Source organism: Leptosomus discolor, chromosome 1 (genome assembly GCF_034619465.1).
Source record: "Leptosomus discolor isolate bLepDis1 chromosome 1, bLepDis1.hap2, whole genome shotgun sequence".
NCBI lineage: Eukaryota > Metazoa > Chordata > Aves > Leptosomiformes > Leptosomidae > Leptosomus > Leptosomus discolor.
This window is the reverse complement of record NC_141391.1, coordinates 211,775,590-211,791,354: the sequence shown is the minus strand read 5'-3', so window position 1 is coordinate 211,791,354 and position 15,765 is coordinate 211,775,590. Positions and strand designations below refer to the sequence as shown.

At 44.3% G+C, this 15,765-nt stretch overlaps 1 protein-coding gene across 1 annotated transcript in view; it reads left to right on the top strand.

The window, feature by feature from the left end:
* The window catches only part of CAMK1D (calcium/calmodulin dependent protein kinase ID), a 222,704-nt gene that overhangs the window by 204,977 nt on the left and 1,962 nt on the right, over positions 1 to 15,765 (top strand). The window contains exons 8-10 of the mRNA XM_086474695.1: positions 1,371 to 1,449; positions 12,991 to 13,078; positions 13,666 to 13,804. Coding sequence (XP_086330821.1) covers positions 1,371 to 1,449; positions 12,991 to 13,078; positions 13,666 to 13,804 — 306 coding nt within the window. The remainder of the gene's footprint in view (positions 1 to 1,370; positions 1,450 to 12,990; positions 13,079 to 13,665; positions 13,805 to 15,765) is intronic.

Here is a 15,765-nt window from a genome sequence, read left to right as displayed (position 1 = left end):
AAAGAACCCAAGAAATTAATGGCTTCCAAATGAGATGGGTAAGCAGATTCAGAAACTGGGAGCGCTGTCTGCGTTGTTGGATCCAGATAGCTGCCCATATGCTTGCCCAGTTCCCCACCCAGTGCAGAAGACGTTTAACCTGTAGCGCCTGTCTGTCCCTGCTCTAGTCAGTCCAGCAGAGAGGCAGGTATACAAACATGTTACTGGCAAATATGCCTCAAGACTTCTGGCTCCAGCGTGGCTCATGGTCTGCCAGCATCAGTGGCTATAGGTGACAGCAGGGGCATGTTCAGCATTGCACCCTGCATGTGCCACTGACGTGCTGTGTGGTCCCCAAGAGGTCACGCAAGCTCAGTGTCCTTGCTCTGTACAACCCAGGGGACTGTTTGCCATTTCATGCAGGACAAGAAATAAATTCTAGGAATATTTTATCATACAAAAACATCCCTAGAAATGCAGTTTTCTGATTCATTAGTACTACTGGTTAAGGCAGGGGAGATAGAAAAATAAGTGGTTCATTTTAAAGATGATTATATATCCTGTTATCCTCACATAGAACATTTTCATGCCACTTACATCTGCAGTCCAGATATCATTGTGACAGATTGCCTAAAAATATATGTGATTACAAGTTTTTTTAAGCCCATAAGGGTTTTCAGAGAAAATATGAAGGTCTGCTGGCATACCCCTTTGCATTTTGGGGGAAAGGCTATCACCTAAATCAGCACAAAGATTTTCCTGCCATATTTGGCTTTGCTGTGGCACCTTCAGCTACTCCTTCCTGAAACTACTGGATGCATGCCATGCTGCAATCTCCCTTCCTTACATTATAGTGTCGATTAAAATCACTCTACCTCATGCTCAAGGGAGTCCATTTTCATCTGTAACTTGTTTTTAAATACACAACATGTCCTCACAGCTGCCCATGTCTGTGATTGCTTGGAGTAAGCAATGAGAAGCTCCTTTTACTGTGGCTTCTGACCTCCTCCTTGCCTTTCCCACGCAGTCTACCAGCATCTCCAACAGATGTGGCCATATTCAGACCGCTAAGATGGTCAGAGGCATTTGGCTGACGGGAGCTGGCAGGCTTGAACTCTGCTGACTCTGAATTATCCATCCCACTCCTAAATATACCTGCAGGAGTAGACACCTTCAGCTTTTATCTGCAATACTAAATAGTTTGGATTTATTCCTAAGTCACTTTGGTTATACCTATACTAATAAATGACAAGTGACCCAGGGCCGTTTTCTGGTGCTGTGGCCAGATGGCACTTGATAGTCTAGTCAATGCTGTTGGCTGATTGTCCTGCAGCAGAACTGGGCATCACCCCTATTGCTTTAAATTATTATCTCTTTTTTTTTTTTTACAGCTAAAGACTTCATTCGGAATTTGATGGAGAAGGACCCTAATAAAAGATACACCTGTGAGCAAGCAGCACGGCACCCATGGTAAGCAACAGTCACTGCTTTGTGAAACTCTCAGGACAGAGAGCATCGTTTTACATTTATGGGTGGAAGTGTTTTTTCTGTCATGTAGTATACTAACCTCTACTAAATAACTCTGTGCTTTTATTCTTCCACCCCCACCTTTGTCCTCCAGATTTTCCTGGAAAGCCATGATGGACTTTAATCTCATGCACCAATCTGTTGAGGATCTGTGTGAGGCTTCAGTGAAATGCTGAATTATGTATGCTGACTGTGTGCAGCAGTGGGATATGCCAAAATGATTGAACCCAGAAATCATATACGGGGGGAAAAGGTCAAATTCTGCAGGTGTACAGAAAGCTGGCTATCAACCTGCTCATGAGGTCTTTGCCAAGGTAGCATCAGAGCACTTAAGAGCATCCCATGAAATAGGAAGTCCTCATCTGTGCTTCACAGATGATAGTCCACCACCTGCTTGCAGTAAGGCCCTGATTTCATGCTGTTTACCCTCTCTTGTTGAATGGAAGAGATATAAAACCCTAGAGAGGGATAAGCTGAGTCTGAATTGGCTATAGCAATGCTATCTCTCTACAGAGACTAAAGAAAAGTACCTGGTCTGACTGTATTCATAGTTTAGACCTCTTTAAATGCTTTAAATTAGATGATGTCTTTGCACGTGGGTGACTTCACCGTTACCCAAGGATTATGTAACTGAAACAATAGTGGCTCATGTACTTTGGACCAGCCCTGAGTGATTTAGCATCACCCCACACTACTAGCTGCACCCAAAAATGTGCTTTGGATGTTAGTCTTTTAGAGCAGGGATCTCATTATAAATGAAGTGAGATATTATTTTGGTTGTTATAATAGCTGCCACAGAAAGGAGTCAATGGCATGACATTTTCACCCCAGGGGTGCATTAGACTGTGTTTTTACGCTATCACAATTACCACAAATGCCATTTCCTTTTGCAATTTCTGGAGCACTGGCTGGATAAATGCATTTGCAGGGGAGCAAAAGTTTTCCTCAGTGTCCATAGCCCTTCAGAAAAAGCAACTGGGCCAGTGTTGTAACTAGCTCAACAGCTTGATGGGCTGCAGAACTGTCCTGGAGATGCAATTTGAGCCCAGGGATCAGCCTCGAGTAGTGTAGTTGAGTATAAAATGCGTGGTAAGAAAAGCATGGGCATAGAAGTTGTCAGGGAGTTTTAAGGTAGTGCTGCTTTCTGCTGGGGGTTGGAGACATTCATTCAGAGGATGGAGTCTGCGTCCCTCTGAGTCTGGGGAGCTTTATCAGTGGGGCTTTGGTCGCCTCTGCTTCCTCAGAGGACATGGGTTTTGGACACATTCCTTGACCGTTCTAGCTCTGAAGGAACAGAACTTGGTACCCAACTTAAAAATCATGTTAAATTTCAAAGCAGAGTAAAACTTAATGGCTGTAGCGTTAGAACAAATAATTCAGTTTGGCTTCAAGGGGTTTATGCTCCTCTCTCTGACAGTCACTGGTTTGTCTCATCTCACTGCTGCTTTCACTCCTGGGACTAGATGGGAAGTAAATCCTTTCAAAGGTTTTTACCATTCTGGCTTACTTGTTGATGAAGTTTTACCAATACACAGCCTGATGAATTACCCCATCGTTAATTAACGATTTGGCACTCATGAAGGCATTTAGTAAGTGATGACTACAAAAGTGGTAGAAATACAGTGAGATGGCACTGATTTCTTCATAGTGGTAATGATGTACCAATGTCTGACTGCAGCTTGTCACTATGATTACAAATTAGGCTAAAGGGAAGATTGATGCTTAGCCTTTACAATTAAAAAGTTTTAGGAAAGGCTTGGGATGCAGAATGTAAATCATTGAGAAAAGCGAGGTCCTTGCTTTTCATCCTCAGTGCCAATGACAGTGAGATACATTTTGCAGATGGTTATTAGCTGCATCAGTGGCTGGCATCAATACAAATGAGAGATGAGGAGAAGTCAAGACCTGAGCCTGCCCTTTTTCCAGTGTCCCATCAATAACTGCATTGTCTGTGTGACAAAAAGGAAATTTGGGAAATTAAATCCAGCTTATGTGAGATGAAAAAAAAAAATACACTTCTAAATGATACTGACCTGAGCCTCAGGAAATTAAACAAGTTACAAAAGTCAATACTAGAAACACAGGATAAACAACGAGAATGCAACTCCCAGCAGAGAATGAGGTGAACATTTGTTTTACTCAGAGGCAGATTTTCCAAAGCCTTACATCCAAGATACACAAAATGTGAGCATCCAGCTCTTGGCCCTGCTACATCTGTGTTGGTTGCTGGAGCGCAACAAAGAAACGTGGCACTTGTAAGACACGCAGCTTCTGGGCCCTCCTAAAGGAACAAAATGATAAAAAGTGTTTTCATTCCTTTTTTTTTTTCTTTTTTTTCTTTTGCATGTCATGGCTGGGGGCCAATGGAAACTCACAGACTGATCCGTAATTTTTGATATTTTCTACAGAATCCAACTGACCATTGAAAAACAACCCCCAGAAAAGGGTTTTCCCACATTTCTGTGGCAGGGGATTTCTTCTGCCAGGCTATCTTTGCAAGGCAGTGGTTCATTTGCAGGGCCGCCTCCCAGACATATAAAGCACGGTGCAGGATCAGCCTTTGAGATGTCAGACATGCAAATGGCATCACAGTAGGGAGGGTTAAAATATTCACCATGTTTCCACCCCACATCCCAAATCCACCTCCCTTTGACATAGAGACAATATCACAGAATCACAGAACAGTAGGGGTTGGAAGGGACCTCGGACGATCACCTAGTCCAACCCCCCTGCCAGAGCAGGACCACCCAGAGTAGATCACATAGGAACGTGTCCAGGTGGGTTTTGAACGTCTCCAGAGAACCTCTGGGCACAACCTCTCTGGGCAGCCTGTTCCAGGGCTCTGTCACCCTCACAGAGAAAAGGTTTTTTCCTTATGTTGATGTGGAACCTCCTGTGCTCCAGCTTGCACCTTGCTGTCCCTTGTCCTATCATTGGACATCACCAAGAAGAGCCCGGCTCCATCCTCCTGACACCTGCCCTTTACGTATTTACAGATATTAATAAGGTCACCCCTCAGTCTCCTCTTCTCCAAGCTAAAGAGACCCAGCTCCCTCAGCCTTTTATCACAAGGGAGATGTTCCACCCCCTTCATCCCCTTTGTGGCTCTGTGCTGGACTCTTTCCAGCAGTTCCCTGTCCTTCTGGAACTGAGGGGCCCAGAACTGGACACACTATTCCAGATAGGGTCTCACTAGGGCAGAGTAGAGGGGGAGGAGAACCTCTCTCGACCTACTGACCACAGCCCTTCTAATACAACCCAGGATGCCATTGACCTTCTTGGCCACAAGGGCACATGGCTGGCTCACGGCCATCCTGCTGTCCACCAGGACCCCCAGGTCCCTTTCCCCTACGCTACTCTCTGACAGCTCAGTCCCCAACCTGTACTGGTACATGAGGCTGTTCTTTCCCAGATGCAAGACTCTACACTTGCCCTTGTTGTATTTCATTAAATTTCTCCCCGCCCAACTCTCCAGCCTGTCCAGTTCTCTCTGAACAGCAGCACAGCTTTCTGGTGCGTCAGCCACTCCTCCCAGTTTTGTGTCATCAGCAAGCTTGCTGACAGCACCCTCTATTCCCTCGTCTGGGTCATTGATGAATATATTGAATAGTACTGGTCCCAGTACTGACTTCTGAGGGACTCCACTAGATACAGGCCTCCAACTAGACTCTGTCCCATTGACCACAACTCTCTGACTTCTTTCCTTCAACCAATTCACAATCCACCTCATTGACAACAACTCTCTGAATATATGTGCCAGTGGATTACAGAAGGACACTTGTATAGTGAAAGCAAAGCATGGAGGTTTACAAAGATATGGCTTCAGATCTGCCTGTGTCCTCCTCAGTGCACTCTTGAGCAAAACTCGATATCTCATTCTTCCTTGCTCTGAAAAGCTTCCTGTAGCATAAATGTTGCAGTTATAGACCTCTCTGGAGAGTGGTGCAGTGATTTTTTGAAGGGTTTGGATCCTGTAGTGATAAATGCTACTAAAATAACTTTTCAGATAATCAAGGCTACTCACACGGATATTATCTGTTATTTCAGAGTTAGTGATAGGATCTCCTTTTGCCAAGCCATTGCTCAAGAAGCATTTTCCATCCAGACTGCTTATGCCAGGAAATAATGAGGATTTTACTGCTTCTTTTCTCATTCTAGCCATTATATCTGTTGCAATGGCATCCTCCCATCCCCTTTGAAGGAGAGGGAGGCCTTTTTGGTGGAGGAGGAGGAGAGCGCTGTGCTTGTTCTCAGTGGTCAGCTACGTCCTTCTCTCCACCTAGTCATATTTAAGTTTCCAACAAGGCTTGAGCTCCTCTCTCTCGTGGTTGCATTCAGTGTTGCAGCATTGACATAAGGGTGCATGTGTTCAGCCAACAGAGAGAAGGTACCACGACTTTTATAATGGGGGCATCCTATACCACCTTTTCCCATGAGCATGTGTTTTTCAGCATACATCCCCATTAGCAATATCCCTTTCCATAGTGCCTATGTACTGTTTTCTTTGTGTGTCATCAAAAGTAGTGAAGTACGTAAGACTACTGGCTTAGTGAGAAGAGTTGGCTGGAGCAGACTTCAAGCGATCCGATAAGTGATACTCTCCTGCAGAGTGCTTGCACTTCAAGTAGCCCTTAATGGCATCTCATAAAAGGTGGTTTTTTGCCTGTACAACTGGTTCTGTAGAGCAAGGTAACTGGAGAAGCATCTTCGAACCCCAGAGTTCGCATGAAGTGAAATCCTGATTCCAGTGAGGTCAATGGAGGAGTTTTGCCACTGACTTCAGAGTTGCAATTTGTCTCCTTGTCTCGCCAGTGGAATACAGAATGTCTACCCAAGTCACTGGTGCTGTGCAAATGGGCAAAAAAAAGACGTATATATATGATGAAGTGGCTCCATGTAGTGACATTTTCCAGCTTTCCCTTTTTCTTACTTGGGTGAAATTTGCCCCTGCAGTATCAGATCAGACGCAAATTAGGAAGAAATCTATCAAATCATGATGAAATATATAATCTGATCATGACGAAAATAGGTAGCTGTGCATGAGATGGCTACCTGGCCATGAGATTTTGTTGTTTCAATGTGTAACTTTTGTGAAGAACAAATTGATTCCAAAATATACCTCTTATTTTAGTGACTAGGTTTTTATTTAAAACTTTCAAACAAAAGAACTGGATCTTGCAAGAGATTATGTTTGTGCCTTTAAAGTTAATAACCTCTTTGAATTTTGGGAAACTGCTCTAGAATAGCCAGCTATTCACATGACTAAATGTTTGTACAGGATCAGACCCCAAAAAAAGTAAATACTTCTTCCGAATGGCCCACTTTTCTGTGCTGTATCTGCTCCCCACATGCCTGCATTTACGTGATGTTTTGCTATTTATAATCAAATGGCCTTGGCAGGGGGACGGTATGTTAAACTCGGAGTTGGCAGAAAAGGAGGCTAATAACTGCAGTGAAGTATGGCAGCTGAAACAGTACAATATGTAAGACTTGTTGGTATAATGATTACACCCCAGCCTGTACAATCTGTCAATTTATACAGATTTCTGCAGTTTAATATACAGATGATTTATGCTTTCCACTGGAAAAGTTATTTATTTTATAGCATATCTTTCACTGAGGTTTGCACTGTTTATGGTGTGTTGCAAAGGTGCAATGTTCTGCCTAGTTGTTCCACTGTGACTTTTTGAAAAGGACGTGGAAAATGAAGGTAACAAAAGAGTGGGGTAATTTTGCTGCAGCTTGATACGTTTTAGTGTTTCCCTAGCTCATATTAATGACAGCAATTAAGTTTATTAAATATATTGCCAGGTCAGAACCCACATCCTGTTTTGGGCAGTTGCTCAGGCTGAAGTGATTAAGGGTGAGCAGCAGAAACACGAGGACCTGTTTTTTCCCAGCTTTAGGATCACACTGCACTCCCCGTCAGGTCAAGCTGGGTCCTGCAGCCCCAAATTCAGCCTCCAGGCTCCGGTCAGAGGGAAAGAAAACAGCCCTCAGAGGGCAAGGAGAAGGTCCAGCAGTTAGGGAGCTAGTATAGGAATTGGAAGGTGTTGCCATGAATTTACTTTGTCATGCGTTACCCAAGTGACCTTAAATGGGATTTCGAGCCGTGTGCTGAAACTGGTTATGGCATTGAAGGCAACTGAGGACATAGAAATTAAAGGGTGACGTATGTATTGCCTCCCTGTATAGACTGTATAGGGGAGAAGGAAGTTGTGCCACCTGAATTAGACACCTGTGTCTGTGGGTCTGAGTGCGGCCCTTGCCTTTCCCCACTACTTGTGCAGAGGGAGAGTGGGTACTTGGGACGTGCCGACGTCCATCCCAGCTTATGCCGACAAATTGCAAAGCTTTGGCAAGAATTGAGCCTCTGCAAATTGTGACCATGACCCTGAGTGTTTATTATGTGCCAGAGAGCACAAGCCAGATAATAATTTCCATCCAGGGAAAGGACATAGTTTACAAAGAGCTCAGTTCTCAGACAATGTTGTTTGAAGTGTGAAAAGGGCTCCCTGAAGGGAACTGCTGATATTTACAACATTAAATCAAACTCTTATCAAGTTTGTCCCTGCACTCTATTTATTTTGGAGCATCACTGATATAGTATGTGCGTGTGTGTATTTATACTCATGCATGTGTGTATGTGTGCGTGTATATATATATATGTGTGTGTGTATGTATAGAAGAGTTATGATCCTTCAGCATTATCTATTACAGCTAACTCCATGTTTCCTGTCATCATACTCAAGAGTATTTCCAAGGACTGTTTGGCCAGCACAGCGTTTGAGTTGGCTGCCTTCACTATGAAGGTTCAGAAAATAACGGTAGATGAAAGACTCTGCCTGCCATTGTGGGCAGGGAGGATGCGAGAGACATATGCTTGCAGTATGCTAACAAAGAACCGTCCAAAGGAAATTTACTGGTTTTGTCTTTGTTGGAGGTTCCTCTCAAAGCTTAGAAGTGGTACGGCCAGATAAATTGCTGTGATAGCTTTGAACCCAGATAGAGAGCTAAAATAAATTGGATACTATGAAATAATGCTTGATCATTAGATTAGATTCCTCTCATGTGCAGGGCTAGATTTGTTACAGTTGTTCATGAGAAATACCCTTCTTTTAGCTTCAGTGGATGTATTCGTGACAGAGAGTCGTCAGATTGTGGCCCTTGGTATCCAATTATGTGTGTTGAGACACTTACATGTTTACAACTGGGTGTAAGACCAGCTTCCACATGAAGTTTCCCAAACCATTGTTAGGATGTAGCTGCTTTCAGGTGCTGCAAAATGGGGACCCCGAGTGAAAAGACCAGTTCCAGTTAGGCTAATCAGTCCTTGCTTGGTTCTGGGTGATGCTCAGCATGATAGCGAATCATTCATTATTCAGATTTGTTTAATTTGACTTTTGCATAGGCCTGTGGTAGGTAGAAGTAATATCTTCTACTGGGCCGACTGGTATAGTTGCTGAGAGCAAGCTTCAGTGCTGACACAGTTAACTTCAAAGGTAATGCCATCCCAAAAACTATTGCTCAGGGTTTGACTAGGTATGCATCAGTTTGATCACCTCTGAAACAGAAGATGGCTGTCTCTCAGGGAAAATGGAGTTGATTCCTGTAGGAAGGGTATGTGGCACAGGGGAGGGAGGAAAAAAGAAAGATGGGGTTTTTTGCCCTAAAGAAAAGAAAGACGGTTTATAGCCTGTGGACTTGGAGAGTTAGGGAAGGGTGGAAGGGTGATTATAATGTACTCTAAAACCAGTATCTCTATTAAACTTCATGCATTGTCTTCTCAGCGTGGGAACTAAAGTTTGTGATTAAATGAATTCAGTATCGATATTATGATGCTCACGATACCCTCCTTGGGGTAGGTTTGCGTGCCTAAAAGCTTATCTCATTTTTCAAACTCTACCAATTGATTGTATAAAAGGTATGACACCTGCCGGCTCACCTCCACCTCTCTTGCCTGTGTCCTTAAACCACCACATCTGCAGAAAAACACCGACATGGATGTTAATATTTCTTTTGTTTCCTAGAAGTAAAACTATACTATAAACACTATAACACTACAAGTATTTTGTAAAAGTTTCAAGATCCTCCAAGTGCAAAATACAACATAAAAGCACAGCCCTCACGTTACAGCATTGCACCATTAACAGGATAGTTCTTTGGAGGTGGCTTGGAGAACAATCTCACACCCGGCTTTGGCAGCTGGGGCTGCGTTTTGAGCCTCACTGTTCAGCATATTAGCACGTGTTTGAACGGATCCTGCTGTGCTAAATGAGCGCCAGCACTGCTGTTGTTTTGCTCTGATTAAAAACTAGCATCTGAAAGGTGCTAGTGCTGCTGAGGAGAACTTAGATGTAGGATGGTCCCCACCACTGTAGCATCTGAGGCCTTCACAGGGTGTCCGTCCCCTTGTGAAGTAAACAAGTGCTATTCTGCCTGTTTGGGAAACACCCAAATACCAAGACTTTTTTTCTGGAATTATGAGAATTGTCTAGTGAGCATAGAGTTAGTGGTGGTAGAAGACAGTTTGTGAACTATTTGAACCAGCAGTTTCTTATTGAAACCACTTGCATTTCAGAATATGATCCCTAAACTAAAAAAAGTATATAGCCTGTATTTGAGCTACACGCCTGATGAAAAGTTTCATATAGCAAAAATGCATTTGCAAGTCCTTGTGGAGCCTGGCAGGAAAGATCTTCTGGAAGAGCTGGCAAGGGTATCATACCCTAAGAACTTGTTCTGTCCCTGTTTCCAAAATAAAATTTGACAAGTGGTAAATGTGATCTGTGCTTATACAGCTTGTTAACAAACTTGTTCATAAAGCAAAACGCTTCATTAGCTTTGGAGGAAAAATGTTTTTTGCAAATGTAAATTTTCTCTTTGAGGCTTGGTCTTTTTGATCAGTTACTGAACGGCTACTTTGGCTTGTAGCTCACCACATATTAAGCATTTGGCTCAGTTTTCTTCTGCGGATTGTAGTATGATGGTCAGTGCTCCCAGGTGGTACATGTCAAGGGCACCTGCCTTCACCAAGGAGGTGTTCTTGGACAGAGCAGAGTGCTCACGACATCTTGGAGTCACTGTGGTAAAGCTGTAGGAGCTGCTTCACATGATGATTTCATGCTAGAAAAATATGGAAAATGCACTGTTATGGTGAGTGCAAGGCCAGGTGGGCTTTGTATCCAAAGGGTCTGTGCTGGGCCTGGCAATGTTCCCTGTGAGGGACAGAGGATGGAGCAGTGAACATGATGCTTAACCTAGATGCTGCCTCAGCAAGCTTTCAGCTGCTTGGCCCCAGTGGGAAATCCAGACCAACATGCATCCCTGTGGGAGAGGTAATTAGAAGGAATCTGATTGTGGAGTTGTGGAGTCTCCTTCTCTGGAGATATTCAAAACCTGCCTGGATGCCATCCTGGGCAACCTGCTATAGGCAAACCTGCTTTAGCAGGGGGTTGGACTAGATGATCTCCAGAGCTCCCTTCCAACCCCTGCCATTCTGTGACCCTGTGAATCCTCTTCAGAGGAAGATCTGAAGATCTTCCAGTTTTCAGTCAAACACCTCCCCTTCTCCATCAACAGCGTAGTGACCCAAGAGAGGATGTCAGATGCCATTTGGGAACCATGCTTTTGCTCATGATACCCGTTCTCTCTACTTGAGATAGAGGTCATGTAGCAGTGGCGGTCAGACAAGTGCCCTTCCCGGTTGGAGGCAGGCTACCCTGAATGGAAATCCTCCTCCTTCCTGCCCACAATCCTGCTGGCTCCAGTACTCTTGAATGACTCAATATAGATTGGCTCAGTTACAACAGGATGGGATTGGTGGCTCTCCACTCTTGAGAGATGGGGGTTTAGTTCCTCACTTTCCTCCCAAGAATAAGTAGTTCCTCTCATCTCTCTGACATCCTGGGTGAGTGTTGCCAGCAGGAAGGAGGGGAGCAATTTGGAGAAGACGGGTCCCAGAGAGCATTTCTTAGATGTGCCATTGACACAAAGGTAGAAAATGGTGCATATCCTTTGAAGAACAGGGTTACAGTTTGGAATGATCTGGGCAAAATCAAAGGAATGTCTGCAATTCACGGGACACATAAATTGAAACAACAGGCTGGGGTATGTAAGCAGAGTTTCATCTTTTAAGAAACACAAAGCAATGCTGCCATTCTGCTGCCTTAGTTGGAAAACAGCAGACAGTTTGGGTACCGCCCTCTAAAGAAGATGTGGACTAGTTGGAGAAAGTCCAGAGAAGCTCACTAGATCAGAGGATTAGAAAATATGAGTTATGAAGAAACACTGAAAGAATCTGTTTAGTCTGGAGAAGAGTAGACAGAGAGAAGACATGATAACAGTCTTCAAATATGTGAAAGGATGCTTCAAAGACAAAGGGAATAAACTATTTTCCGTGTCTTCTGGGAGATAGTGGGGCACTGGAATAGGTTTCCTGAAAAGTCTCCATCTTCTGGAGATCTTTAAGGACTGGTTAGCCAAATATCTGTCGAAATTATTTTGACAGAGCTGGGATGGAGGGAAGGACTAGATGGCTGCTGAGTCCCCCAGACCTTCTGATTATTTTATTGGAGGTCCCCAGACTGAGAGGCTCTAGGCCTAATGGCCTATTCAATTTCTTACAATTTTTTGTTGCTAATGAGCACTGGTTTTCTACACTGTGGCTAAAAGATTCATTTCTGAAAACATCACATACAATCTGGGAGGCAATCTTTGCTTCCTGGCATCAGCTATGTTTGATAGCACTAATTACCCCAGCACATGGCCCAACATCGGTTCACCATGGTGCCTACTCTCCCAACAGATCTCATGCCTTGAGGAGTTAAATGAATCAATAAAATTCCTTTGAAATAATTGTGTTTAGTGGAGATTCGAATGTGTCTTTATGTGTTAAAGAAACTGCACAAGATCAGTCAAGTTTTTAGGTTGAATGTTGTTCAGCTTAAGCTATTTGTGCAGCCTGTGCTGCTTTAGTGAGTGTCCATGTATCTGCTTTACTGTAAATCTACATTAATCATGATGAATGACTATGTACATTGCAGGGTGGCAGGAAAATGTCCAGTGCAAACAGAAATCAGACAGGTTGGAGTGGCTCTGGAAGCTGCTGTATGGCTGAGACTAAAAGTAGTCTCAGCCTGTTGATGTTAAATTTTTAGATGTAAAGAAAAAAAAAGGTAGAATGTTTTCATCTAGGGCTGTAATGGTGATAGAAAGCAGCCGCCCACCAACAAAATAAGGTCATACCTCTTTGTAGCTGCCAGACCTACAAGCCTTATCTATGCTTGCTTTTATTGCCCCAGATTTTCCACCACTGCTGCCAGCAGAGACAGCGTTGGGAAGTTTGAGCCTTGTGTGAATGAAATCATCATCACTGCAGGAGCAATCACACCTTGGACCAGCCTTCTCTGTTGAGGAGAAGAAGAAAAAGCATTCAAGGAGAGCAAAAGATCTCTTAAATTTTATCTTGTTTGTCCCTTTCAGGATCGCTGGTGATACAGCGCTCAACAAAAACATCCATGAGTCGGTCAGCGCTCAGATCCGGAAGAACTTTGCAAAAAGCAAATGGAGAGTAAGTGACCTGTCCTCAGGGAGGACGCTTAGACACATAACTCCGCTAATGCAGCGGCTATATGGCCACCCTTTCAGCGTGTTAGTGCTTTTATGGCCCAAAATTTTGGTCAAAATAGTTGATCCAGACTTAGGTTACATTGCCCTGCAGGGCCTTTTATAGAGGATGCAACTAACCAAGTATTTAAACATAATGAGTGTGAGAAATGGGGCTGGGGCTGCTCATAGCTGAGGCACCCATGGCTACTGTATGTGGAGATGGGGTCAGCACCACGGGGGGGACATGAAGCAATGTGGACACCCTGTGTGTTGGTGCACAGAAGGATATGTCAAATGTGACTTCCCCTGTAGACTGCTGCATCCCAGCTCAGTGCTAGAAGGAACGACGGGGAGCAGGACCAGGGCAGAAATGCGTATGATTTGATATTGCTGTTTTTAGCTTAGAAACTAGAAACTGGGAAAAGTTTGGAAGATGATGGGCTCATTCACTGCTGATGACTCTGAGCAGCCAGGAGAGGAGCAGAGGTAACCCTTCCACCTCTGATTTTTTTATTCTTTCTTTCTTTCTTGTTTTGTTTTTTTCTCCAGCAAGCGTTCAATGCCACAGCGGTGGTGCGACACATGAGACGGTTACACCTCGGCAGCAGCCTGGACAGCGCGAGCGCCAGCGTGTCGAGCACCCTCAGCCTCGCCACGCCACTTCCCGACGCAGCCACGCGGAAAGATTGTGAGTAGACGACATCCCCGGAAAGCTCCTGCCACAGCAGCCGAGCAAATTCGTGGGATCCCCATTTTCTCCTTGACCCCCAGGCTGCAGTCCTCACTGCCAGGAGGTTCGGCTTTGTGCAAGCAGGTGTTTAAAACAAGAACTGAAAAGGGACCTTCATTTTTAGTTTGGCCAAAAGAATAATGATTCAATTGGAAAAGTTTCTGCACTAAAAAAATAATGAGTTTTTAGCTTGGTGCATTTTTGAGAGAAAAGCACTCTTTCTTGTGGAGAAAAAGGGCTTTCGCTTGGGAAAAAGACCCAGACCCCACAGCAAAGAAGTCTTGTATTTGATTGAAAACTGAAAAAGTTTACTCAAACTGTTTACGTTTGAGTTTCCAGTATTATGATAAGACATTTTTCTGTAAAAGTTGGCTTACTTTCCATTACCGTTTTCCATGGAAGAGACTTATCCTGCCAGTCTGACCCAGCTTCCCTGCTCCTGGGCCAAATTAAGCTCCTGTACAAAGAGGCTCATTTGACTGAGCAGGACTCAGGCTCTACACCACAATGGGACTTGGCCTGCTGCCTTGTTTGTTATATGCTATAACTGAGATTTGCAAGCTGCCCGATGACGTCAGATGCTTGTGGTATATATTTTTTCTGAATGTCAGGGAAGGAGACATGGCAGTGAAGGGATCATTTGGAAGACAGAACTGCGTCCTTTGCAATGAAGCTTATTTAATCTCTGGCTTCCAAGCATTTCTTTTATTCTTTTCTGTCCATCTGTAGAGATTTTTATATCATGGAATGAAGGGATGTAAACTTTACAATTACAGGAGATTATTTTAAGTTGCAGAACCAAAAAAGAATGCTAATAGTTTATGGTATTGCCAGTCAGTGCTTACTTCACTGGGGACTGAAGTGGTCATTTCTAGACTATACCCTGCACTATTCTGGAACCGAAAGCACCTGCTATTCGGGATGGATTTTGGATGGCACTGCTATCTGCCTCTGCCACCTCTGCCTGCCAACCTCGGCTCCTTGACAAGGACATGCCACCAGCCACAGCCCCCACGGTTCTATATGGAAGCTGTGGTTTCTCTTGTTGTCATGGGCACAGTTCCTCCCACGGCTGAGGTGGGATCTGCCTTCTGGGTGCTGTGTGAGATGTTTTTCCCAGCCTGTGCTGTGGCTGAGACAGAGGAAACCCCCTTTCCTCTGCATCCCAGGCCTGATGGGGATTCATGCCCAGGGCCCGGTTTGCAATGCCCGGTGCCAAATCCTACAGCTGCTGCCGAAAAAGCGTCACTGTGCTCCTGGCACACATCTGGCACCTGCAAAAGAGCCATGCAGTGCTGACCGGCCGCAGAGCACAGGCAATGCAGCGATGCAGAAAACCCCTTATAGGGGAGAAACACACCTTGATTTTGGTTCCTGCTGCAGTAGGCTAAGCTGGACCACAGTTAGGTCTACAGCACCTGATGGCATGCTTTGCTGTTAAACTGGTGGGTGATTAATCTCCATCCATCCATTTGATTAATCTCAAATGGCGTTAATTAATAGCATTGAGTAGTCTGAATAGGAATGGAAAAACATCTGTGAACAAGAAGGGTGGGAAGAGACCAAAGTCTAACTGCTACAGAATCCAGCAGGTCCCAGTACAGAATCCGACTATATTTTGCAGTGGTGGAGAAGTCAGCAAGGATATGAAGGATAAAATTAGATGTCAAGTTTTTTCCTGTCAGAAATATGAGGCAGAAAAGTATCAAAAGATTTCTGAGCATCCCAGGCTAAGTCCAGCTCGGCAGACAATACAGAAGACCTTCCCTTCCTCAAAGAAATTAAGTGGAGTTAGGAGATGCTGGAGCCCCAGAGAACCAGTGAGGAGAGCCAGCAGCAAATTACAAGGAGTGACATTAAGAGGGAACTGACATATCAAAGCAATCCACCAAATACCTCCTGTTGGGAAAAAGGAAACC